The sequence below is a fragment of the Ovis canadensis genome, chromosome 2 (genome assembly GCF_042477335.2).
Source record: "Ovis canadensis isolate MfBH-ARS-UI-01 breed Bighorn chromosome 2, ARS-UI_OviCan_v2, whole genome shotgun sequence".
In the NCBI taxonomy this organism is placed as follows: Eukaryota; Metazoa; Chordata; class Mammalia; order Artiodactyla; family Bovidae; genus Ovis; species Ovis canadensis.
This window is the reverse complement of record NC_091246.1, coordinates 53,255,883-53,281,472: the sequence shown is the minus strand read 5'-3', so window position 1 is coordinate 53,281,472 and position 25,590 is coordinate 53,255,883. Positions and strand designations below refer to the sequence as shown.

The window sequence follows — 25,590 nt, the reverse complement described above, 5'->3', positions numbered from 1 at the left end:
GCAACAATTCCCCCCCACCATGTCCCCCTCCCAGAGAGCTCCTCCTCCCTCAAGACATTCCTGAGATGCATTCCAGAGGAGTTGGGCAATTGGGGGGGGTGGAGGTGGAGGGAGGATAGAGGACAGAGGTCAAATCCCAGCAAGGAATGGAATGTAAGTGTACTGGGGGTAAGGAATTTGGGGGACATAGAGAATATAGTCAGAGCAGATACCTACAGAGGGAGCTGCCGAGAGACAGGGAGTTACAGAGAGGGACAGAGGGAGAGAGAAAGCTGAAGACAGACTCAGAATGTAAGAGGGTTGGGGGGAGTAACACTCAAGTCTGTTACCAAATTTGGCCTCTGAGTCTGTAACCGCGGGGAGGAGGGGAGGGCTGTGGGTGAGACTGACATATCCGGCCTCAGGCTGCGGCAGGCTCATTTAGGGCTGGACTGGGCAGCTGAAGGGCTGGACCTGACCTCCCCCAGCATAACCCTTGCCTACCTCCATCCTGATCCATGAATATTCATTCTCCCTAAATGTACCCCAGCCTATGCATTGAGCTCTTTCCTACAAAGTTACTTATAGTCTCTACATACATACACATTATCTCAAGCACACAGCCCCTACACAGCTCCATCACAACAACGTTATCTTCCCATAAAGACTCCACCTCTGTCGTCAAGCACACAACACTCAGCCCCAATGTCTCTCTTGTGGGCTTTCTCCTTCCAGTCTTCCAGTGAGCAGTTCTGAGGGTCTGTTGTGGGGAAGGCCCTGGTTCTCAGTGGCTGGGAACCAAGAAGGGTAAGCACTCACGCCTGCCCTCAGCAGAGTGGATAGCTACATACAGAGTTATAATAGAAGGCAGAATGAGCTAAGAACCAAACAGTACGCGCTCATAGGAGAGATCCCTTTCAGGTCAGGCAAAGGGGACTAAAATGTCTCCATGAAAAGTGTCATTTGAAGTTAAGATTTAAACAAAAAAGATAATAAGAAAAAACAATGATCTATCTTTTATTGACGATATGTCAATTGCTTTGTGTACACAATTTCATTTAATCCTTACAACAACCCTGCAAGGTAGGTGTCGTTATTTCCATTTTTACAGATTAGGAAACTCAGGCTCAAAGGTGCTTGTCCAAAGTCACACAGCTAATAAGTTGTGAAGCCAGGATCCAAACCCAGGTCTTTCTGACTCCAAAGCCCAAGCTCTCTCCACTATTCCAGCCAGCCGGAGATGAGTCAGGGGTGGCATTCCAGGCAGAGAGAATAGCATAAGCAAAGGTGGAAAAGCAGGAAATCACGGAGGAGCATTCAGGGAAGTGAGGAGCAGGCTGGTTGAAGCACAGGGTACCTGCAAGTAAGCAGTGATGGGGAAGTCAAGGTTAGGATGGAAAGGCAGGGGTGGACTCAGGAGGAAGATGCGGGATTTCACCTACAAGAGGGCAACAGGAGGCCAAGGGAGGCGATGATCAGAAAAGGGGCACAACCAGAACTAGACTTCAGGAAACTCACTCCGGTAGCTACCAGGGAGGTTAGTTATAAAGACCCTGCACTGGCACAAGTCGGAGGTAATGAAGCCAGAATTAGAATGGAGGAGAGGATGCCACTCATCAGAAATTTGAAGAGGTAGAACCAACAGGATCTGATGGCAGGCTTAACTCAGGAACCAGGGCCCAAAGAGAGGCTGGAAGCCCACAGCTTCCAGTCATCAGCAGGTACTTCAAAGTGCCTGAATTTAGGTAAGGTACTGGGGAGAGGGGAAAGAAAGGACAGGGGGAGGTAAGAATGCAAACATGAGGCTGCCTTAGGGGATGCAGTTAGCAGTCAGGTAGGGGCAGAAAGGATGGGCTTAGTGACTACTACCAGACTGGAAATGGGGGAAGAGAAAAATGCAAGGACAAGCTAGGGAAGATAACAGTAGGAAAAATAGGGATATAATAAGTTACTGAATCAGCCTGGGGGAAGAGGAAGAACAATTACGTGAATCCAGGCTAAGACAGGGAATGAGGTCAGAGGACAGGTCAGGCGGTAGGAGGTTGAGAAGAGATGTGTGGTCAGTGGCTAAATTAGGTTAAATGAGTGGAACAGGGGGACAGGGAAGAGACGCTGGCAGTGTCTAAGTAAAAATGGAGTTGAGGGGGATGGGCTGACGCCAGTGGCTGGGTCAAGCTGGGTAGGGGACAGTGTTGTGGTCAGTGGCAGGGTCAGGCTGGGAGTGAAAGGGGGTGTGGTCAGTGGCCTGGTTGGGCGTGGGATCAGCAAGACCCAGTTTCCTCTTTGGGTCTCATTTCCTCTTTTCTGTTGGGGGAGTGGGGGAAGGGGATCTATAACTGGACCAAGAAATTAGGAGGCTTAGAATCAGGGAATGGTATATAGCAGGGACTGTGAGGGCTTGGCAGTAGTGTTGAGCTGGTGGTGGGGTATTTAGCAGATAAACAGGAGATATGTAGGTGAATGAGCAGGTAAATATATGGTGGGAGAGTGCTTTAAAATGATGGGAAAGCTCAGATGTGGATGAGGGTAAATGAAGGTGGGATGTGTGGATTAAGAGGTGGGAAGGAAGGCAGAACTGAGGCTGAGAAGGTAACATGAAATGCATGGGAAAGCTAAAGGCAAGGGAAGTATTCTGTCAGTGGGTATGCCTGAGGGTGTGAAATGCAGGGCCAGGGAGAAGAGTTGGAGAGGAAGGCTTAATTTCAAGAGACTGAGGGAAAATGGAGGTAGTAGGGCTGAACTTTCAGAGAATTAAGCCATCCTCTTCTTGCATGGGAACAGTGTCCTTGGTCTGCTTCCCCCTTAATCACCAGTCCCTTCTCCCCTAGGCAGTCCACCACGATTACTAAGCCCTGTACATGTCCTGGGTCCCTAACTCTTTTCTAACTCCTACCTTGTAAACAACAGGATCCAAGAACCCTTGCCCTCAACTGTGGTGGTCACAGCAAGAGCCTGAGGCTTAGAGAATAGAATTAAGCTGGAATCCCTGATGCCAGCAATTCCAGCTAGCCCAGAACCCTAGCCTGAAATTAGTCTGTCATTTCCCTGGGCCAAAGAAGCCTTCCCCACAAAACAAGGGCATCTACCTACTGCCAGTCTCTTAAATTTCACCTGCCTGAGGTCAACTACCCTGACCTCAACTACAGCACAGAAAACTGCCTGAAATTTCTAACATTAATGCTGACCATAATTTGTCTCCTGATTCCCAGTACTGGATTTGACAGGCATCCCTGTCCTACCACATACCTGAATCCAATCCCTGATCCCTAATTTTGATCTAATTTTTACCTGTAGCATCAACTCTGGACCTTTAACCCTGAATCTTCATCCCTAAACCTAAAGTTCATTTGTCACTTGATTCCTGATTCACCCCTTTCTTGTTTATCCCCTGTACTGGCTATGCTAACCTTCTCTAATCCCTAAATCTGGACTTCTAACTTAGTTTCTGTTGTTGACCCTTAACCTGAACTCTAATGTTGGTCGTTATAGAAAACAAAATAATGCCCTTAATCCAAACCTCACCTACACAAAACGCACCTCACACTAATAAATCTAAATTTTAACCCCAGCTGCACACTCCTAAAGCTAACCTTAACTCCTAAAACCCAACTCCACCTAATCTCCAACTCACCCATTCCTGCTCACGTACCCGCTATCAGCTAACCTCAAAGCCGATCCCCGCCCTGCGTCACACTGCCACCCACTCCTCACCCTCCCTCTAAACTATCCTAGGCCGAGGACTGCTCCAGGAAGGGCCTGGCTGCCGAAAAACTGCCTATTTAACTCAGAGCACAAGCAGAGATACACCGGACGCGAACCTCTCCAAGATGACCCGAAACAGACGCAGAAGTCAGGGGCCCTGCCCGCCCGCCTCCCAGGCCTGGTGTCGCGGCCCCACCCTGAGGCCCCAGTTCGCCCGGTCCGGCCTACCTGCGCTGCCCGGCTCTGTGCCCCGCCCGCCGGCCCGCTAACCCGCTCGTTCTCCCGGTGGCTCTCGGGCTGCGGCCTCGCCCTCCCTTCGACACTCTCGGCCACTTCCGTCCCGGGAACGTCCCCCACCCGCGGGCGGCGCCCTGGGCCCGCGCTCTATGGTCGCGGGCACTGCAGGAAGCTGCTCTGGCCCCAGCTCTCGATGCTCGGGAGCCCGCTGACGACCGGCAGCCCCTCCCCAGCCGGAAGCGAGGGTGCGGTGCAGTCCCGAGGAAGCGCCAGAACTGCGCCCTAGTTCCCTTTTAGGCTGTAATTCTTCCTTTTTCTAGCCCGGGGCGGAGCCGCTTCCTCAGAATGCCCGCCCTCAGGGACTGCGGGGGCGGAAGGCACGTCCCCTCTATTTGCATCGCGCCCTGGACGTGGCGCGTACAGCGGCAGCCTCCGCGTCGGGGTGGGGTGGGGGACTCCAACTCCCGGCATGCCTCGCGGGTAGGTGCGTCACTTGTGTTCTGTTGGAAGTCTAGCGGGGAGTGGAGTCTGGAAGGCGTGTCCCGGTTTCAGAGCCTTCGCCAGCAGCTAGGAGGAAAACGCCGCTGAAGAGCCGATAGGTGGGGCCGACTGACAGTCCGTCGCGGTTACGCCTGGTTGGGGATAGGGTCCGGGTGGCGAGGTGAACTCCTGTGTTTCTGCGCATCTTTTCCATAAATGTCTCATATGGAGCTGGCGTTGGACCCGGGTGACCGTGACCTGCTAGGCTTTCTGCTAGAGGAAAGCGGTGGTTTGGGTGCGGCGCCCGACGAGGCCTTGGCGTCTCCGCCGGATTGGGAGCTGCCACTTTCTGAGGCGAGTGGGGGGCTCTGAGTCGGGGAGGCGTGAGGCGGGTTTGTGGGCGGGGTAGGGGTGTCCCTGAGGCAGGGGGTGGTGATGGTCAAAGCCTGTCAATTTGAACCCTGTGCAGTCTCTGAGCGATTGGGACGTGGAGGATTTCCTGAGCTGCCTGCCGAGTCCCCCATCATCGTTGAACGTTTTCAGCAGCTCTAACTCCTGTCTTGTCCAGCATGACCACACCTATTCTCTCTCACAAGAGCATGTCTCCATAGATCTAGGTAAGCCTGAAATAAGTGAAGTTTGGGAAAGGAGAGGACTCCGAGGCCTGACTACTCATATTTTCCCTTTTGCAGATAATGAGAGCTATGGAAAAGAGGGGACTCAGATGACTCCACTGTGTGTGGAGGAGCCGGCAGATCAGGTACTTGACTTATAGGAGGGTTATTTCCGTATTGCGCGGGTCGGGGCAGTATTCCGCGTTACTTTCTGAAATCCCTTTGCAACTCTGCTGCCCATCTCTCCGGAACCGCAGGAGATTGCTAGGCTGATACTGACTGAGGAGGAGAAAAGGCTGTTGGAGAAGGAGGGGCTTACTTTGCCTGGGATGCTTCCACTCACTAAGGTAAGTCTCCCATTGTGGGGACGGGGGTTGTGAGTTCCAAGTAGGCCAGTTCTGTTAATTTTGTATCAGTAACTTGAAAAAGAATTGAGGTGAGAGATTAGCACATTTTTGAGTAGGAAGCTGGGGCATGTGGTTAGTATACTGCTTGCAAGGACAGATCCTGGTTTGTAGTGCTTTTATAAATTTTGGTGTTCTTTTTAACTAAGAATTCAAAATTATCAGGGTAATATTAGTAAAGGGATTTGGAAAGTACTGTACAAGCGCGGGGCTCTGATACTTATATTTCACTGGTTTCATGCAATTTACTTGTAGCTGAATAGTAAATCAAGTATTAGAGTAGTATAACAAGTAGTATAACAATTAAGTAGTATAACAAGAGTAAATGTGAAATTTGGAGTTTCAAGCAATGAGAGGCAGTTTCACATGCACAGTATTGTGATACTATGATGAAATCAATGTCTGTTAACAGAAAGGTTAACAATTTTAATTTCTCAAAAATATAAGTTGAGGCAATCCCCTGGCAATCCAGTGGTTAGGACTCTGTGCTTTCACTGCTCAGGGTCAGGGTGCAATCCTGGTCTGCACCAGGGTGCAATCCCCTGGTCTGGGAACTGAGATCCCACAAGTGCGAGGTGTGGCCAAAAAAAAGTACAAGTTGAGTCAACAGTGTGATATGGCTACTAAGGAAGAGAATGGGGTTTAGAAGCTGTATCATCAGATTTAGTTGTTGTTGTTTGGTCGCTAAGTCGTGTCCAACTCTTTGTAATTCCATGGACTATGGCCCCCAAACTCCTCTGTCCATGGGATTTCCCAGACAAGAATACTGGAGTACGTTGCAATTTCCTTCTCCAGGGGATCATCCCAACCCAGGGATGGAACCTGTGTTTCCTGAGTCGCCTGCATTGTAGGCAGATTCTTTACTGCTGAGGCACTGGGGAAGCCCAGTTGTATCATCAGATACCAGTTATCTAATAGTGTTGCCACTAGAAGGGCAGTAACTATCTTGTTTTCTTTTACATTGGCCAAAAAGCTTCTTAAGTTTTGAGCCTATTATCTTTGACAGATATTAAGAAGATGCAGTCCATCCTGAGAAGAGATAAGATGATGAGTTAAAATTTTTGCCCAGTTTTTTTTTTTTTTTAACTCTGAAGAAATGCCAAGTGCTTTAAAATAGCTGAAGACCTTTGTTCTATTATGGCCCCAGAGATTAGGTGCTAGGTAAGTCCAACAGGTAGAAATAACAGAGGCAGATGTTGGCTCATAAGGAAGGTTTTAAAAAAAAATTATCTAACAAAATTGTTACAATGGTTTGGCTTGTGAGGACAGAAGCATTCAGACAGAAGCAGAGTGCCTATTGGTCAGGGAAATTGTAGAAGGAATCTCTGCTTTGAGAAGATTGAACTCGGTTGCCTTCAAACTCTTTGGTCTAATGTTCCTCTGATGGGATCCCTTTTCCTGTCTTCTCCCAGATGGAGGAACAAGTCCTGAAACGAGTGCGGAGGAAGATTCGAAACAAAAAGTCTGCTCAAGAGAGCCGTAGGAAGAAGAAGGTGTATGTGGGGGGTTTAGAAAGCAGGTATGAAAGGGAGCTGGACTCGGGGGTGGGAGAAACAGGTAATTGGAAGTGTGAGGTTTTTGAAGGGAGGATACAGGCCATGTCCCCACATCCCTGTTATTCCTCCAGGGTCCTGAAATACACAGCCCAGAATCTGGAGCTACAGAACAAAGTACAGCTCCTGGAGGAACAGAATCTGTAAGCAGCTCTTTCACATCAGGGTTTGCTCATCCCTCCCGCTTACTACTGTCTCAGCCTTTCTCCTGCTCCATATTTGATTTGTCACCGGGCATCTCTCACATATGTCTGATGCTTGGTCTTTAGTGGGTCTCTGATTCCATGAAGCTCACAGTAATGGGGAATAAATTCACAAGTATAAGTATCAAGGAGGAAGAGAGGGAGTAAGACCTCATGTGGCAGATGGCATTTGATAGAAGATATGATTCTGGGATGGGGGTGGGGAGCATTCTAGGCAGAGAGGACACAGCCTAGTCCAGTCTGGCTGGAACCCTAAAATATGTGAGTTGGGCCAGAAGATAGAGAATATAATCCCTGGTGAGGATTGTATACAGAGTTGATCAGGCAGTGGAGAACCACTGAAGGGGTTTGCAAAAGAAGTTTAAGTCAGGGCAGAGACGTGTGTGTTTGTGTTCATGAGGTCTGGTATTTTGGTCACAGAAGGGATCACTTGCAAAAAGTAAGAGAGGATCCAGTGCACACATGGAGGGGATGGCCTTAACAGGAGGGTTTTGTTGTATGGCAAGGTGCCAGGCTGGGGGTGCTCACTGTCCCCTCTTCTAGGTCCCTTTTGGATCAGCTGAGGAGACTCCAGGCCATGGTGATTCAGACAGCAAACAAAGCCAGCAGCGGCAGCACCTGTGTCTTGGTGAGGATGGTGATGGAAGGAGATATTCTTTTCTCAGGTGGCAGGGAGAGGGGTGCAACGCAGAGCCCTTCTTCATCTCTTTTCTCCTGTGCTCCAGGTTCTACTGTTCTCCTTCTGTCTCCTCCTCGTACCTGCTATGTACTCCTCGGACACAAGGGGGAGCCTGCCGGCTGAGCACAGAGGTGAGAGCACCTTGAGGATACCACTAAGGAGGGGCTAGGGGAGAGCCCCAGCCTGCCCCTGAATAGGCTTTGTCTCCTCAGTGTTGTCCCGTCAGCTTCGTGCCCTCCCCAGCGAGGACCCCCCACAGCTGGAGCCACCTGCCCTGCAGTCAGAGGTACCAAAGGACAGCTTGGACCATGAGCTCCAGGCTGCTAGCAACTCTTGCTGCCTCTTCCATCGCATGCCCCAGGCTCCTAGAGCAGAGCCTCCCCTGCAATTGCCACTGCCTGATAGTTTCTCAGAGTGCTCCTGCCCAGAGTCCATTTCTCCCCTGCATGCAAATCTCACAAGAGAGGAAGGATGGCTCCCTACTCCCAGGCCCACATCTGTTATCTTGCAGGGCAGATACTCAGGCTAGATGTGAGGATGTGGGGGCCCTCTGTCAGTGTCTGGTGCCCCCTAGTCTGTGTGTGGAGGAAAGGGAATGGGAGAGGGCTAGCCTCAGGTCCTGTGCCCTGTCAGGAAGCCTGAGGACTCAAACACACCACACTCACTGGTTTTCTGGGTCTTTTATTTGAACCTGTATATGTCTGTCACCCCATGAAAGGGCCTAGGAGAATCAGATGACCTCCCTGAACACGTCATGCAGTGAGGGGATGGGGTGAAGAAAGAAATAAATAAGTGATTCTGATACATGGTTCACCCTCAACCCCTCTTTACTGGCACGGTGGGTAGGTAGAAGGGAGGGCATGATTGTCCTGGTGGCTCAGGGTTGCAGGAGACTGGGGGTGGGGTGGTGGCAGAGGAAAGGTCAGGCTAAAGGCTGGGCTGTGAGCGCCTCCTTCCCCGGTTCACACGACTCACTCTAGGCTCGGGTTTGCCATGGCTTCCTTTGGTCCATGTTTGGGCCTGGTGCATAGTCCTGTGCCCCGTTTGGATATTGGCCCAGAGGCCTTTATATGTTGCTGCTGCTGCTGCAGGGCCAGCTGCATGGCCCAGATGCTCAGTGGCCGCATGTAGGCCAGTGAGCGGAACACCCGCCGCTGGCAGTACGCCTCAGGGGTCTGGAAGGCCAGGCCCAGGCGCTCCCACACAGTACGATAGCAGCCTTCAGCTGTCCGGAAGCCCTCCCAAGTCAGGCCCTGTAGGGGAGAGAGGGAAGTCATTACTTGGCAACCCTTGAATAGCTATTTCAGCTGGACAGATGGAGATAATAGGGTCTCTGCCCTCAGGGAGTTCCTGGCTAGTGGGGGAGATAAATTTGGCTCACAGGCAGAAGCCTGAAGACAGGCAATAGAATGCATGCCAAGGAAGGGGGGAGGCTCTCTGGATGGATAAGATGGCATTGAATTAGGTTATTAGGAGTCTGATAGCCAAGGTACAGATGACAGAGAGCCGGGGAAGGGAGTGAATTACCTCCTGGATCATGGTGGCTGCCAGCCCGTAGACCACGCCCACCCAGACTTCATCAGACTGGACGCTGGATGTGTCAGGAACACCACGGGGCTGCATGCCATTCACGGCCCCCATGGCCCCTCCTGCAAAGGCCTGGACATTGAACTCAAAGATTGTTTGGAGAGCACGGACCACCTGTTGGGTAGGAAACACCTAGAGGGACAGGGAAGAAACACGGTCTTTTATACTTGCTTCCCACCCCCAGGAAAAACCCTTAGTTTTCTCTAGGATTTCTCCTCCTAGTCTCTCACCTCACTGTCTCCTTCTCCTAGGCCACTGGCCCTTAGGAACCACTGGCCAGCACACTGGTCAGACATGATGCTATAGGACTGAGGCTGAGAGCTGCAGTCGTAGTTGTAGTAGCGGCCTGGAGAGGGAGGACAAAGTAAGTCTCCTGCCTCCCAGAGCTGCCTTGAGATTCTTTAGGATCCCCCAACTCACCATTCCACAGCAGCCGATCATAGGCTTCCTGGCCCCGGCTAAGGATGGAAGAAAACTTATTCTGGGCCTCCTGTGCCCCACACAGAGCAGCCATCTGGACCATCACAGCCACGGCCGCCAGCCACAGTCCTCCGCAGTAAGCACTGATGAGGGACAGAGGTTGGGGGAATCAGCCTGGCAGCTCCAGCCACTCTTATACAATATAATAGGCACACTGAGCCCACAATCCCTTGATGCCCAGTTCCCCACCTTAGGCCCTGGAAATCCCTACCCCCCAACCTGGGGCCTGTGGTGACCCATCCATCATAGGTTTGGTCTGCATAGCCTCCATTCTCGATGAGTCCATCATGGTCCTTGTCAAACTTCATTTCAGACTCCATCACGGCCTAGAGAGGGATCAAGATACTGAAGACCAAGATACTAAGAAAAGACAACAGTAGCCAGCTGGGCTTTCCCCAGACACCCAGAAACATGCCCCTGGTACACAGACCACTGCACACGTGTCCCTTACCAGACACACAGGCCACATGTCCCTCAAGAAACACTGGTCACCCGTCAGGTAATAGTCCCGATAGACCTGCAGCACAAACTTCAGGTTCAGGTCCTTCCAGTCTCCAGTGTCGTGGATCTCGTACGCATTGACCCGGAGCCATGGCTCGTCATCTGGGGAGGGGAGGAAATGTGGTCATCTGCACTGCGGGCTCAGGTGGAGGGTGCAGAAACGGAGGGAGCGACGCGCCCTTGTGCTGGAGGGACATGTACCTGGGTCCCCAACATCATGGGGGATGACGTTCCTCCTCTTCACAGGCGCTGTTACCCCACTCATCAGGAACCGCCGCTGTGTCAGGTCCTCCCTGAGAGTGGCCAGAGCTGGGGGAGCAGATACACAAGGGGGGGTGCGGGGCAGGGAGTGGGTAGGCTTGGGGTCGCACACAGAACTGTGTGTGTGACTCGAGGGGAACTGGTGAGCAGGATCCACATATGTCAGTGGAAGAGAAGTCAGGGACCACCAAGGTTCAGGGCTGTGGGGAACTGAGAAGCAGAAGGGGCACAAAAGGGACTCTCACCCATGTCATACTGCAGGCTAAGCTCAAGTTTGGGCCAGAGCATGACGAGGGCAAAGGAAGCATAAAAGTGGACATCGTATGTGTTGTACATGCGGTATTCCTGGCCTGGAGAAATGAAGGAGATAACACGTTGCCAGGATTCCTGTTGCTTCTTCATACTGCCCTACCTAGCCACACCTCTAGAACTGGGGTGTAGGGCACCATCACACTTCATGTTCTAGCCAGTACCCTGGGATAGGCAAAACCCATCCTCCTGCCGTGGAGCAGGGCACTAACTGGCCTCATGGACACAAACCACGCCCCTTGGCAGCTCGTACCTTCAAGGTAGGCAAACCGGCCATACTCCTGCAGGAGGGGGCGGAGCTGACCCATGCTGCCCACCAGCGCCTCTGGCAGGGAGTCTTCAGGAACTTCCAGCCATACTGTGCCCCCGTCAGCCAGGAAGTAGAGTTCATTGAACAGTGCAGATTTGTACCAGGCAGGCAAGGATCTGGGGAGGCAGGAGGAGGTAATGGTCTTATGAGGTGGCACTTCAGGAAAGGAAGGATTCTGGGGTTCAGTGAAGTAGGGGTCCCAAGTGAATCCCAGACAACCTCTGTTGACTTTGGTGATGGAGAGTGAATCAGAGAGTCTTAGTGAAAGTGTGAGGGTCTGGGAGAAAGGCAAGAAATGGGCTCCACTGGCACCTGTCCTCCAACACCGGGTTCTGCCAAGCCGAGATCTTCTCTTCCCAGTCAGCATAGTGGCTGAGGGCATAGTGGCTGAGGGCGGGTGCTGCATCACCATCTGGGCTAAAGAACCTCGTGTACCGCCTAGGTGGGCAGAAGGGGAGGCATGAGAACATGGGCTCTACTCAGAGCCCCAGCACCATGATCCGTGCACACTCCTGTTCCCGTCACCTGTAGTAGACCCGGCCCTTTGCTCCAAACATGATTCTGGGCATGTCCCAAGCCAGTGAGAACTCTAAGCGCTGCCGGCCTCGCGGTGGCAGCTTGCCCGAAACACACACAGCCCCAGCGATGCCCACTCCTTTCTGCGAAGGGAGACTTTTTCCTGAGAGAAGCACAAAATGAGTGAGTACCCACTTTGGCCACAGAGATCCCTGACATAGGAAGAAGGCCTGTTGGTACCAGGCCTCCCAGCCCTGCTCTGAAGACAGGGACATTCTCTCTTCCCTCCACCTCCCCGTGAGACCCCCCATCACCAGCGAGGGAGTCCAGCTGTCCATCCAGAAGTAGATCCTGCCACACCTGCTGCCCAGCGCTGTCAGGGTCAAAGGCTGTAAGGTGGGTTACCGTTGTGTCTGCCTGTTAAGGGGTCAAAGACTTTGTGAGGAGAAACTCCATAGGTGCGTGGCTCCTGACTAACTCCCCTCTACATCTTCCCACCTCCAAGTTCCACCAGCTCGAGGGCTATGGTTAGGATAGGACTCAGGAGCTGAGGAAGTGAAGAGACCACAGTGGTATGGGATTGGGCTCGGGTCAGGCTCACAGCAGGGCTTCAGGGCAGTGCTATAGGGCAGGCACCCCCATACCGAGAGTCGTGCAGCCACAGCCATGGTGTAGGGGTTTGGGGGGGTTGGATGATGCAGCAGCAGCCCCTGAACCGTCTCTCCATCACGCTCCAGACAGAAGGGCTCATTCCACAACCCCCCAGGGGCGTCGTCTTCACCACCAAGTCCATTCCGCATGGAGAACATGATGGACACTTCCAGGGCTTCATCCCCTTCATTTTCCACATCCCATACAAAGACTCCTACAGGCAGGCTGCTGTCCTGGGAGCAGAAGGTCAGACTCAGAGGGTCCCTGTGTAGCCCTTTGGCCCTACTTCCCAGGATCAGTCCTTGGCACCAAGGAGCTGACTCAGATACCCGCTAATACAGTGTCTTCCACTTGCATCTCCCCACATTGCCTGACAAGCTGTCTACTAGGAGACAGAAGACCAATCGGGTGGTGGTCCTAGGAAACCAGCGTGAAGTTCACGCCCCACCCCCTGTCTTGCACAGGTCATGACACTTCCAGGAGAGAGAGATCCTGGGGAAGGGAGAGCACAGAGGAAACCAAGAGGGAGCCTCACCTGGTAGTCATGGGGCAAGATGGGTGTGATCTGGCGGCAGGTGAGGGTGACGTTCTGGCCAGGAAGCTGATAGACAGTCCAGGCTCTGGGATAGAGGGCGTGGTAGAATGCAAAGTACCCACACAGACCCCAGTTCCAGCTGCGCAGGACACTCGGGTGCTCCACCGACAGGACTTGCTGGTACACCGTCTGTCCTCTCCGGCGCAAACACACTGTGAACTAAACCAAGAAGGCACGTGGGCTGGAATGGGGTAACAGGTATCTCAAATGAGACCCCTTCTCCTCAGAGTAGCTTCTCCCCTGCAGACCCTGCAGTGGTGACCCGCGCCCCACAGCTTAACTCCATCTCTCCCAGGCCTTCCGCCTACACTCAATGAATCACTGCAAATCATGCCTTCTCTTTCTCCCTGCTTGCTCTCCCTTCTCACTGCTCTGGTCTTAACTGCCCTAAGACAGCCCCGTACCATCTCTGCCCCACCCCATCTGGATTTCAGACTGATCTTTCTTACAGAGAACTCAAGATATGTTAGTCTGTGTTTATAATATTTCAATGACTTCCGTGGCCCTCAGGCTAAAATCTAAACTCACTTACCTGGCTTTCAAAGTTTCATTCTTGAGGTGGCCTCTCCCTGCCCATCAGATTCATTACTTGTTCAAGCCCTTATATTCTGGTCATATCAAATACTGTTCCTTGAGCACAATACATTTCCTTCTCCATGCTTTTGCATGTGTTTATTCTCCTTTTGGTAAAACCCCTCATGCTTCAGGGCCTAGATCAAATGCCATCTCTCCCCTCAAGCAGTGAGCCATTCTCCTGTGTGTCCCCCTACCCTTCCAGTCCAGCATGTGATAATGCGTTTATGTTCTGACTCCCTGACTGCTCTGGAGGGTACGGGCTGTGAGGGGTTAATATCTCCTCCCTCAGTTCAAAGTACGCCTAATATCTTTAATGTATACATCAAATAATTTTTTTTTATGTTGTTGGAATAGTAGGTAATGGTTAACATTACAGGCTTATAACCACAGAGAAAACTGGTTCTGAATCCCAGTGCTTCCATTTACCAACCATGTGACCTTGGGCATGGTACTTAGTTGCCTCATGTGTAAAACGGGCATAATAATGGTACTTCCCTTATAGAAGTCTCTTTACATATTAAATATTATACAAAAAAAGTCATGATTCTGGAAGGCATTTGCCTCAGGATACCTCAGGGATGAGCCAGAGAGGAAGCCTGGGGCCTTGGACAGGGCTGGTGAACCTGAACTAGGAAAGGCAGTGTCATTAATAGAATTCAAGGTCTGCTAGTCATTTTTCCTTTGAAGATGAGCTGGAGGCCTCCCTCAGACAGGAAACAGGAACTTGGTGGACAACTCAACATGGGAGGGCACTAGAGAGTGATGATGAAAGGTAGTCCACATGCCTCTGGCAATCAAAGGCCTAGCAGTGACGAAGTGGCTGATGGCTGGCAAATCAGGGCAAGCAGTGGGTGCTCTGTGCATGCATGTTTTCCTGTGCATTTGCAGACTTTCGGTTTGTTTTCCCTTCTGATCTTTCAAGCAGGTTAAGTGATCCCGGAATTGTCTGACTCTCTGTGGCTGGGGACAGGCTCAACCAGTGGAGCTGGGGCAGCAAGGCAGGTAGGAGGCATTTACTAGAGAAATAAAGGGCATAGGGGTACCTTTTTTCTTTCAAGGAACAGGAACTCTGAGTGTCTCATTCCTATAGTACACCCAGCACAGGGCTTGGCACACAGAAAACATCCTGAAAATACTAGATGGAATCATGTACATCTCTAATCGCCACATCCTACACTAGCCAAGAGACCCTTCTTGCCTGGGAAGTATTGCCCGGGACCTCTGCTCTACCTCCTGGCTCTTACTTGGTTAGCGATGACTGTCTGGTGCTGGTACATTCCAGGATTAAGCTGCCAACGACAGAACTGGCCTCTCCAGCCTCTGGTGATAGTGCCTCCCCCAATGCCACCCAAGGGACAACCTAGAGAAAGAATTAGGATGTCAGAGGGGCATGGGAGATGAAAAAGAGCCCATTTATCACTTTCTAGACTACAGAGATGTGTTCCCCTAAACCTGGGATGGGGGGTCGGGGGAGAATATCAAATTCACACATTGTGCACTTTAAACTTATACAGTGTTCTATGTTAGTTATATCTCAATAAAGCTGGGGTGGGGGGAAACCCTAGGGAATGGGTCAGTGCAATTTAAAGAAGCTGAAGGCTTCTTTGCCTAGCTCCACGTGGGCCTGGATGCTGCCCTCTCTGACTGAGCAGGGCTGGAGTGAGGCTCACCGTAGATCTGTCTCAGGGGCACAGAGTTGATGAGGTCGATGAAAGGTTTCTTCTTTTCCACCTGGGTCTTCCGGTACCACCACTGCAAGTACCTGAGGAGCAAGGGGTGCTGTGGGTCAGGGCAAGGGCCTGCAGTCACCTCTCTCTTTGGACACCCAGCCGTGACTTCCCATGTTTAACTATTCCAAGGACCCATTGCCTTCACTTCCAAACTTCTTCTCTCGACTTTTCTGTAGTTCAAGGTCTTCTCATCTTCCCAGTCACCCCTGGTCATGGCATGGGACTATCTTTGTTTCTCCTCTCTACTGTCCTTAGAAGGAGCTCTCTGATCTTTCCTCACCTCTGACTCCACCACTGGTTTAATTTATTCCAGGAGCTTCTGTCTGAGGTGTTGAAAGGGCCAGTTAGTTTCCTGACTTATAATCATCCCCACCCCATAAACAGGCATAGGCTGCTGCAATAGCTTCCTTCTTTTTTAAAATGATTTTTCTTCTGATTATGAAAGGTTGAAAATCTGGAGAATGCACTAAGTGGAAGGTGAAAAAAATCCCACCCATATACATTTTGGGCCATCTTCTTTTAGGTCTTTTTCTTTTTTTTTCCTTTTTCTGTCTCTTTTTTTAAGTTCAACATTTAAACTGTAAGCTTTCTAATTTGTTCTCTTATTATATCCCAGAAAAGCCTTCTAAAAACCCCAATATATCCTGGTCTTATCACAGCTCTGTATCCAATAGGCAAATGATTCTGTTTGGGATTCAAGGCTTTGACCTCTGTCTCAGCCGTGTGTGTGTGTCTGTGTGTGTGTGTCTGTGTGTGTGTGTGTCTGTGTCTGTGTATTTCTGTGTGTGTGTGTGTCTGTGTGTCTGTTTGGGATTCAAGGCTTTGACCTCTGTCTCAGCTGTGTGTGTGTGTGTCTGTGTGTGTGTGTGTTAGTCGCTCAGTTGTGTCTGACTCTTTGTGACCCCACGGACTGTAGCTCTTCAGGCACTCTGTCGATGGGATTCTCCAGGCAAGAATAGTGGAGTGGGTTGCCATTTCCTTCTCCAAGGTATCTTCCTACCCAGGCATTGCAGGCAGATCCTTTACCATCTGAGCCACCAGGAAAGCCCCAGCCTAATACTTCTACAGTTTCCATTCAGAGTGGGTCCTCACTAAGCAACCCCTTCCTGCTGGACTCTCTCCCAATTCCACTCTCCTCCCTCGGCAGTTCGTTCATTTATCCCCATTGTTCAAGCACACTGCTTATAGCTATGTAATGGGGTAAGTAACCCTGCTGAATCTATGGGGATACTCTTGCCCTTCCTACCTCAAGGGATGGTTGGAAGGGCACAATAGATAACCTTCTATTGGCACATTTGTGCCCTTCTAAGGTCACAAATGACACAATAGATAGGAAAGCTACAAAGTGGAATATCCATGTCACATATCATCATTACTTGTATGTACACTATCTCAGCTCCCAATCAGACACTGTCCTGTTACTTTACTGTTTCTCACGTGAGTCTGACATACTTTTCAGTTCCCTGGGGAAAGGGACAGCGACAAAGACTTATTGCTTATTACCCACAGCTTCAAGCACAGGGCACCTGGTCTGCAGTCAACAAATATTTGCTGGGTTTACAAAGAACATATGTACAAACAGTGGAACATAAGAGAAATAAACAAGGACAGGAGCAAGTGAAGGAGAAATATGATTAGAGAACAGGAGGGTACATTCTGGGAGTGAGGGGAGACGGAGGGAAGATGAACAGTGGGAAGGCAGCTCTTCTTTGCCAGTTTAGAGGAAACTGGACTTTGAAACTGGTGGCCAGAAAGGATTGCCAAATGGAGGGAGGGCACAGCTCCGATTAGGGTGGTGAGGGAGAAATGCAAGATGTGAAGATAGCAGAACAAAGGTGTGTCTAGCACAGAACAAGCACTCAGTACATATTTACTGAATGAATGGATTCGGGCTGAAAGGGAGAGCAACCAAAATTGAGTTCTTACCATTCTGAGGCCAAGAGAACTCTGTCTTACTGGGGCTCCTGATCAGTGTACCCCCAATTCAGCTCCCTCTTAGGGCCTATGTTTCTCTCACACCATTGAACAGCTGGCTATTCCTGATCTATTTGTCCTTTTCCATGATTTCAACCTCAACTTAATCATTCAGAATTCTTGTCTCACCCCTGCATTCTCCTCAGTGCAGGACCTCATCTCATCTCAAAACCCCTGTGTCAGTGATCCCCACCCTGTCCTAGGATGGGGATCTGAGTCCAGGGGGTGAGGACAGCTTCAGGCATCTGTGATTCAGCTTATACTTAGGGATGGAGGGGCTAAGATGCCCATGGGCAGGTTCTTGACCTCAGTGTTCCCACCACATGCACCCCAAGGTGCTTCTCTCAGTACCCTGGCCCCAGATCCTGTTTTGACCCAAAGCCTTTTAGGGTCTAAACTAGCCAAGTCAGTTTCAGAAGCAGCCTGGAGGAATTACTGTGCTCTAGTACAGGCCACCCAGAGGAACTGTCAAAGGAGTCAGACACCCAGGCAGCAACAGGCCCTCCCCACTGCCGAGGGCTTGGGTTAGGTCCATGGGCTCTCCACCCCAACCCCACAGCACTGACCGCAGAAGAGAAGGAACCTCTACTTAAGAGGCTGTCAAAGCTAGGTTTCCCATACTTGAAGCCTCCCTCCACAGTTCTGTGTTTACTGTGGCAACTGACTCAGGATGACCTCAGGGTGATGCTTTCTGTCCTCACAGGCACCTGTCTCTGTTACTGGGTCTTGGTCCCAACACTCAGTGAGGATCCGGAGGAGTCCTATAGCCCAGGATAAGCTCTCAGCCTGTCTGCAACCCTTTGCTGGGGCAGGGGACCAGGAAATGCTCTGGAAGATTATAACTAATCTCTAGGAACACCTAAGGCAGGGCCATTCTGGTCAAAGGTCTTCTTTGCTTTTTATATCAGGGGCCATCTATTCCAGAATAGAGTGAATATTACCTTTCATCGCCCTCTCCTTAGGGTTGAGAGCAGGCAAGTTCTCAACCACTCCCTGGAGCCAGAGTTTGAGGAAAGAAGCCAAAGGGTGTTGGGACTATAAAATGCTGTGCCTAAGTGAGTGAGGTTCAGTGAATACTCCAGTTGCTTAGGGGGATCTGGAGTTGAGAACCCTCCCCTCCAAGAAGACAACATTGTATCAATACCGAAACAGCCAGAGTATCTTTTCTACCTTGTCACAAAGTATAACTAATCCCAAAGGGCAGTCTTCAGAGAAGAGAGAGCACCTGAGAGGGAGCCTAGATGTGTAAGGCTTACTACAAGGCTCAAATGCCCTTTCTTGCTAAACAGACAAGTTACTGGAAGGAAGTGGGTTGCAAAGAGACCTGACTTAGTCTCACCCTCCAAAACTATGGGCTTAGATGATGTTGGGTATAGATAGGGGCCACCTGACCAGGACAAGGCACCCTCCTGCTTTCTTACCCTTTCCTGCCTCTGCTGGAACAAAGTGAGGCACAAGGTCCTCTAGGCAATGGGATCGACTCACCTCAAGCCCATGCCCAAGTGCTTTATCAGGTTGCTCAGCGAGATGTCATTGGCATTAAAGGGTTTCCTCTTCTCTGCAAACTCGTGAGCCAGGCAGATGCGCCAGCCAAAGGGAGGCACCTGGTAGCCCTTAGCTTTCCCCTCGTAGGAAGCCATCAGCTGCCCAGAGTCCTCCGCACTGCTGTAACCCTGTTCATGCTGGGGTTGACTGTCCTCAGGGATTGGACAGTCTGTAACCTGCACAGCCTCCGTGCCATTTTCAGGGCAAGAAGCCTGTGGATCGCCTTTGGCACAGCTGGTCTGCTCCGAGGCTGGGACTCCGGTTCCCATATTCCCTGGATCCTGGGTCTCCAGGACCTCGGTGGTTTCAGTTCCCGAGCTTTCTGGTACCAAGTATCTGGCCAGCCAAGCCCAGATGTGGACGTGGATGGTTTTTAGGTGTTGTCTCGGAAAGCGGGCCACTGGGGAAAGCTGAGGCGAGCCGGTGTCTCTGTGCAACCAGGTAGCTGTTGCTGCTGCGGCGGCGGCGACAGCAATAAAGCCGCCACGGTCTCACCCTCGGTTGTCTCTCTGGGACCTGGGCGGGAAGGATCGGGTCTCGACGTCATTGGGCCGCGGTGATTAGCTGGCCCGGCCAAAGGGCGACTGGGCCCGCGGAGAGGGGAGGAGCCCCCGGGGCCGGCCCTCCAGGCACCGCCCCCGGGACCGGCCTGGGAGTTCGCCGCAGCCCAGGCCCCGTCCCCGGGGCGCGGCACCAGGCCCCCCCGCGGTGGGCGCCGGGTCCCGCCGGCCGGTGTCCGGGGCGGCGCCCGCGCCCGGGTACCAGCCCGTGGGAAGGTGACCCAGGGCGGCCGGCCCACCCCAGCCCCTTCCGGCCTAGCCGGCCCGGCGCTTCCGGCCGGAAGGGACTCGGAGGGAAGTCCCGCCTCTGCCGCGGCCGCAGCCACGCACTTGGCCCGGGCCCGGAGGGGCGGGCGGCCGAGGCCTTCGAGGCACCGAGTACCCTGTTTCAGTCTGGTCCCCTGTTTCGATCTGAGGGGTATCCGGGCTTGGTTGCGAGGTGCCGGGCGGCCGGGGCCCAGGGCTGGGAGGTGGAACCTCCAGGGAAGGGGTCGGGGGTGGCCTAGGGGTCCCGGCGGGGAAGAGAGGGGATGACCTGGAGCCGATAGGGGCGGGGGGCTGGGACCCTAAGCGGCTCCGTCTCCCTCTGCAGTGCCCGGTCAGCTGCCGCCGTACCTGCCTTCCGCCTTCCCGCACTCCAAACCTGGGCGCTTCCCTCTGACACCGTGGTACTGAACGCCCGTTTCCTCGGTCCTCACCCCCAGGCTCGCCCGAGACACCCTTCCCTGCCGTGGTACTGACCTCTGATACCCCTTGTTTCCTTCTAGATCCGATCCCGGAGCTGCCATGATTGAAGTGGTAGCAGAGCTGAGCAGAGGTCCTGTGTTTCTGGCAGGGGAGGCCCTGGAGTGTGTGGTTACAGTCACCAATCCCCTGCCCCCCACGGCCACTTCTGCATCCAGGTGGGGACACTGGTACTGAAGAAGACGGCCCTTCTGGGAGGAAGCCTGCTATCTGTAGAGCTGAGCCAGAGCTCAGGCTGTCCTGTGGCTACATCACCATCACCTTGTTCATTGTGCTCTCATTGTAGGGAAGGGCTAGTTAACAGAAGATGTGGGTGACATAGCCCTCAGCTCGCCTTTCTTCTCTCCTCCCCCTGCTACCTGTGGTATACTTCTCTGTGTATAATGGTTTCTCTTTGGGGTTCTGGATTCTCTGATCCGGACGACAGCCACCTCTCTGTGTTGGTCTTCTCAGTGTGGTAGGGAGTTTGGGAGAGCATTTGTGAGGTCAGGAGCTCCTCTGATGCCCTCTTTTCCTCCTCCCATAGTGAGGCTCTGGCCTGGGCCAGTGCCCAAATCCACTGCCAGTTCCACGCCAGTGAGAGTCGAGTGGCACTTCCTCCCCCCGACTCCAGTCAGCCGGAGGTCCAGCCTGAGAGCCAGACTGTCTTTCTTCCACACCGAGGTTAGAGATGGGGCTTTTGCCTTCAGAGGGGGATGGAATCATTGTTACCCAAGGGTGAAGTTGTCAAATTGTTCTGGTGGGTCATTACAGTCTCTGTCCTATTGGGGTTGTGGTGGAGTGTAATTATTGCTCTAGGGGGCGTAAAGCTGTTCCTGTCTCACCTTGAGGAAAGAGGAATGGCTTGCCCCGTGTTGGCAGTGCTTACTGTCCCCACTTGCTCGCTAGCCTTCTCCAGCGCTAGACAATGAGGTTATTAAGTTGCAGTCTTCTATTTTTTAGGTGAGAGGGGTCAGTGTATCCTTTCCACTCCACCAAAAATCCTCTTCTGTGACCTGAGGCTAGACCCTGGAGAGTCCAAATCATGTGAGTGACTGCCCCTGGGCCCCTGGGCCCCTGGATTGCCTTCTGCGGCTCCTGGAGGGAGGACCTCTCCGGCTACTTCTGGCTGCCCTGACTACTGCTTCCCAACCAGACTCCTACAGCGAAGTGCTGCCTGTAGAGGGACCACCCTCATTTCGGGGTCAGTCAGTCAAGTATGTCTACAAACTGACCATTGGCTGCCAGCGTGTCAACTCACCCATCACTTTACTGAGGGTCCCTCTGAGGGTTCTTGTGCTCACTGGTAAGCAAGGGTTCCTGGAGGGAGGGGCTGGGGAAGAGCCTCACCAAAGCAGTAATGCTCTTTAGAGAGTTTGTGAAAGGGGCTGGAGGGAAGCTTCCTGATCTTAGTCACGGTGTGAGGGAGTTGGGGAGAGAATGTCCTGGAGCACAGGTGAGATGCCTACCCCTCAGTTGTGGCGCCCTGTACCTTCAACCCTGACGGTTGGCATCTAAAACCCTAACCACTGCTCTTCTCTCCCACCACCTCTCTACACTCTCTCTAGGCCTTCAAGATGTCCGGTTTCCCCAGGATGAGGCTGTAGCCCCATCCAGCCCATTCCTAGAGGAGGATGAAGGTGGGAAGAAGGATTCGTGGCTCACCGAGCTGGCTGGGGAGCGCCTCATGGCTGCCACATCCTGCCGAAGCCTCCGTGAGGGTCCTTCCAAATTTGCCCCACCCCTTCCTCCCCTGTAGGACTCCTGTCTCGGAGCCAGACTCTCCTAACTGCCAGATTCTTCTGAGGACCCACAGATAGTTCATGATCATAAAGGCAGGCCCACCTTTTGGACTCCCCAGTATGGACCCCAGGTTTACTGTGTCCGTCTCTCCCTAGATCTGTACAACATCAGTGATGGCCGAGGAAAAGTTGGGACATTTGGCATCTTCAAATCTGTATACAGACTTGGCGAGGATGTGGTGGGGACCTTAAACTTAGGAGAAGGAACTGTAGCTTGTTTGCAGGTGAGAGAGGAGCAGGAACTTTGGGGGAACTGGGCCTGAAGGGTTAGGGTGGAAGGAGAGGGCCTGCAGAAAGACAGGTGGCATGGAGAAGTGGGCGTCACCCAGGGCCCTCTGGTAAAACAGCGTGAGGTTGGGCTGCCCTCCTGTCCAGAGTCAGCGCGTCCCTGTGCCTGCCTGCACACCCTTGTCTTCTTGATCGCAGTTCTCAGTGAGCTTACAGACGGAGGAGCGTGTGCAGCCTGAGTACCAGCGGCGCCGCGGGGCAGGAGGTGCCCCCTCGGTGTCCCACATCACTCATGCCCGGCACCAGGAGTCCTGCCTACACACGACCAGAACCAGCTTCTCTCTCCCCATCCCTCTCAGCTCCACCCCAGGCTTCTGCACAGCCATTGGTGAGACCCTGACCTTGTTGGGGGCGAGGGGAGCCCAGGGTAAAATGCTGTGCTTTGGTACAGTATAATGGATCCTGGTTCCTAACACACGCCCAGAAGTTTCCACATCCAACCTCTGACCCTTAACACTTCCTCAGAACTTCAACCTGTTTCTTAGGTGCACGCACCCCTAAATTCTTAACAGCTGGGCAAATCTCCTCTCCCCATCTGCCCACTGGGACCCTGTGGTACACTTATCTCTGATTCCACAGAGCATTTGCTTCAAGCTACCAAGTCCTAACTGTCCCACACTTGGGTTCTTAGGTGCTTGATGCTCTTGTCCTTATTGTCACGTTTCCAGTGACAACACATTAGATTTCTTGAGCGAAATCCTCAATCCTGGCTCCCTGCCCCATGACTTCCCTGCTCTTCCTGAATACAGGGTTTCGTTTTTGTTTTCTAATTTGCTAACCACATCCTGTCTTTGGCTTTTACTCCTGGCCTCTAATGCTTCTGCCTTTATCTCTCCCCCCCCCACCCCCACCCCCCCCACCACAGTGTCCTTGAAGTGGCGTTTGCATTTTGAGTTTGTCACCTCCCGAGAACCCGGTTTGGTGCTCCTACCTCCCATGGAACAGCCTGAGCCCGCCACCTGGACGGGGCCTGAGCAAGTGCCTGTGGACACCTTCAGCTGGGACCTGCCCATCAAGGTGCTGCCTACAAGCCCTACCCTGGCCTCCTATGCGGCCCCCGGCCCCAGCACCAGCACCATAACCATCTGAAACTGCCCCACGTGGCACAGCCTTCTTCAGGATCCTGAGAACTCAGCCCCTGGGCTCCAGTAGGGCCCATTGTTTTCACCTGGGGTCCAGTGGCACAGATAATGAGAGGCAGGCTTTCGGCTGAGCGTTAACTTATTTATTCAGAATAAATCGGCAGCTGCTAGTGGTTTCCCTGGAAGTGGCAGCAGCAGTGGGCGGTCAGCAGAAGGGCAGTCAGTTGTGTTTAGCTGGAGTGGGGAGCAGGCGCCGCAGGCACAGGGGTGTTAGCTGAGCCCCACTCTGGGTCGGGCCCTCCCCCTTTGCAGGGCAGCCGAGGGTCAGATTTTTGCACGAGGGAGAACTGGCATGTTCCTGCCTCCTGGCGTACCTCACAGCCCGCAGGGAAGTCGATAGGATGCTGGGACCTGGGGAACCGAAGGACAGGGGAAGGGTCAGGACAGTGAAGGTCCACCTCTATCCCTGACCCGAATCCCCTCCCCGGCGCTCCTCCCATGTCTCCTCAGTGCCCCCGGCCCTGCAGTATTTCTCTTGCCTGCCATATATGGATTTTTTTCATTTCAGAGCAGGAATATTTTCCCTCCAGATCCACCTAACTCCCCTCACTCTGTAACCTGAAGCCTCTCACATCTTCTTGTTGGTATCGTCAGGTTCAGCCAGCCTCTTACTGCTACTCCGTTCATTCTCACGTCAGAGCAATCTAGTCACACCCTGGCCAGCTCAGTCCCTCACATCGGAGCCATTCTCTCTGGCCACCTTTGGTCACTCACGTATCACAGCAGCCCACACCGACCGGATGCAGACAGGTGCAGTGGAAGCAGTCCTTGCGCAGCCAAGACTCGCCCAGGGTGAAATACTTCCCCTCATAGTGGCAGGGGGCTGGGGAAGAACAGGAAACGTTAGAGCCAGAGCGGAGCAGTAAGGGCACGCTGCCCCTGCGTGTGGTCTCTCCTATGTCCCCGCTCCAGGGAGTCTGCGTTTGCTGCCACGGGACCATCTCTGAGCCCTTCCTCCCAGTGCCCTCTGCACCCATCCTTCCTTAGGCCTCACGCAGCTTTACCTTGAGCTTGGAAGTAGCACTTGCTGTGGACTCCTGGGTGCTGGAGGAGCAGAGATGCTACCAAGTAGATGACCCCCCAGCCTCCCCGAGTTCCCGTAGCCTGTCCCGCCCAGAGTGTCCTTGGGGCCATTCCGGCAGCGCAGCTCTTTCGGACCCTTCTTGGCTTCCGTTCAGGCTGCTCTGGCCTCGTCTCCTTGGCTCTTCTCTGTTCCTCTCCTTGAGCCTTAGCTTCGGTCTCTCTCCCCTGGGCGCCTGTCTTACACCATCTCCGTGCCCTCTGTTCTCACAGGCTTGGGGATGTTTATAAAGTGAGGACCCTGGCCCCCTGCTGAGTGGAGCTGGAAAAGCCGTAACTCTGTTTCCTGAGGTGAGGGCATGAAAACAAGAGGTCTAGCTTTAATAAGCTGTGAGAGCTGATTCATGCCCCCGCACAGCCAGGGGGAGGAGGGTGGCCGGGGAAGGGGCGCTGGACTGGGCACTTCCCCAGCAAGGAGGGGGTAGGGTGAGGGCCCCCAGGTGGTCCCCAGGACTCTCCCTGGCCTGGAGAGAAGGAAGCATTCCACCATCTCCCCCCGCCCCGTAATACACACACACACACACACACACACACACACACTCTCCAGGGGTGTGTACGCTGGGATCCCTGCCTGGACCGGAGGGAGGCATTTCCTGGGGATGGCTAATCCTGTGCCCCAGCCAAACCAAGGAGATGCAGTAGGGTGCGACGGCCAGAGGCTCCAGGAGAGCAAACAGGCACCTGGTGTGGAGAATGTTTCTCTCAGACCCTAGGGCAGGGTCTCCTTGCAGTGTCCTAGAGACATGGCTGGCCCTCAGAGGTTAGGGGTGGGGGGCTGGGGGCAGGTGTCTCCTTTTTTTTACAGGCATCCCAGAGATAAGACTATCCATTGTTCATCACCCCAAACACACAGCAAATAAAAGATCTTGCCATATCTGGGAATGGTTCTTTTCAAAGAGGAACATCTCTTAAGTGCCCTTACCGTATGGGTCATTCCAGTTTTCACAAAGAGAGGCCCTTCTTTCCTCCTGTATGTTACGGAATGAGGATTTAGGAACGTATCCTCTGACATCCTCTTTTGGATTTCCTGTAGGTTCTGGAGAACCTGAAGATTGGTGATTAAGAGTCAGACTCTGGATTTAGATCCTAATTCTACTAAAAAGCTATGT

General features: G+C 52.8%; 5 protein-coding genes across 18 annotated transcripts in view; 2 read left to right on the top strand and 3 right to left on the bottom strand.

Moving 5' to 3' along the window:
- TLN1 (talin 1) overlaps positions 1–4,394 on the bottom strand; it is a 31,661-nt gene extending 27,267 nt beyond the window's left edge. For both annotated transcript variants that reach the window (XM_069576182.1, XM_069576184.1), the window contains exon 1: positions 3,910–4,394. The gene's annotated coding sequence lies outside the window, so the exon portion shown is untranslated. The remainder of the gene's footprint in view (positions 1–3,909) is intronic.
- Positions 115–8,655, top strand: CREB3 (cAMP responsive element binding protein 3). 2 transcript variants are annotated; one of them, XM_069576234.1, is made up of 10 exons: positions 115–153; positions 3,712–4,752; positions 4,868–5,015; positions 5,091–5,158; positions 5,270–5,359; positions 6,829–6,935; positions 7,044–7,112; positions 7,716–7,800; positions 7,898–7,982; positions 8,064–8,655. In XM_069576234.1, the coding sequence occupies exons 2-10, from the start codon at positions 4,615–4,617 to the stop codon at positions 8,378–8,380; spliced, it is 1,107 nt and encodes a 368-aa protein (XP_069432335.1). In that variant the 5' UTR covers positions 115–153; positions 3,712–4,614; the 3' UTR covers positions 8,381–8,655. The 2 variants fall into 2 exon arrangements, with proteins under 2 accessions (XP_069432335.1, XP_069432336.1); XM_069576235.1 differs by lacking the exon at positions 115–153 and adding an exon at positions 2,289–2,447.
- Positions 8,517–19,749, bottom strand: GBA2 (glucosylceramidase beta 2). The gene is made up of 17 exons (XM_069576205.1): positions 18,827–19,749; positions 15,308–15,399; positions 14,882–14,997; positions 13,002–13,220; positions 12,460–12,699; positions 12,130–12,232; positions 11,825–11,978; positions 11,612–11,737; positions 11,243–11,415; positions 10,926–11,030; positions 10,621–10,728; positions 10,370–10,521; positions 10,138–10,244; positions 9,859–10,001; positions 9,669–9,784; positions 9,379–9,570; positions 8,517–9,104 (listed from the first exon to the last, which is right to left on the bottom strand). The coding sequence occupies exons 1-17, from the start codon at positions 19,153–19,155 to the stop codon at positions 8,823–8,825; spliced, it is 2,757 nt and encodes a 918-aa protein (XP_069432306.1). The 5' UTR covers positions 19,156–19,749; the 3' UTR covers positions 8,517–8,822.
- On the top strand, positions 14,557–25,355 carry RGP1 (RGP1 homolog, RAB6A GEF complex partner 1). 12 transcript variants are annotated; one of them, XM_069576225.1, is made up of 12 exons: positions 19,500–19,885; positions 20,039–20,114; positions 20,214–20,348; positions 20,717–20,853; positions 21,133–21,216; positions 21,326–21,475; positions 21,738–21,884; positions 22,068–22,195; positions 22,398–22,587; positions 23,125–23,276; positions 23,996–24,151; positions 24,695–25,355. In XM_069576225.1, exons 3-11 carry the CDS (start codon positions 20,233–20,235, stop codon positions 24,047–24,049), a joined length of 1,158 nt encoding a protein of 385 aa, XP_069432326.1. In that variant the 5' UTR covers positions 19,500–19,885; positions 20,039–20,114; positions 20,214–20,232; the 3' UTR covers positions 24,050–24,151; positions 24,695–25,355. The 12 variants fall into 12 exon arrangements, with proteins under 12 accessions (XP_069432324.1, XP_069432334.1, XP_069432332.1 ...); XM_069576226.1 differs by having other exon boundaries at positions 19,722–19,885; positions 20,039–20,111; XM_069576227.1 differs by having other exon boundaries at positions 19,737–19,864.
- Positions 23,507–24,611, bottom strand: MSMP (microseminoprotein, prostate associated). Its single transcript, XM_069576253.1, has 3 exons — positions 24,406–24,611; positions 24,116–24,224; positions 23,507–23,752 (listed from the first exon to the last, which is right to left on the bottom strand). The coding sequence occupies exons 1-3, from the start codon at positions 24,533–24,535 to the stop codon at positions 23,572–23,574; spliced, it is 420 nt and encodes a 139-aa protein (XP_069432354.1). The 5' UTR covers positions 24,536–24,611; the 3' UTR covers positions 23,507–23,571.
- Positions 25,356–25,590: the final 235 nt, after the last annotated feature.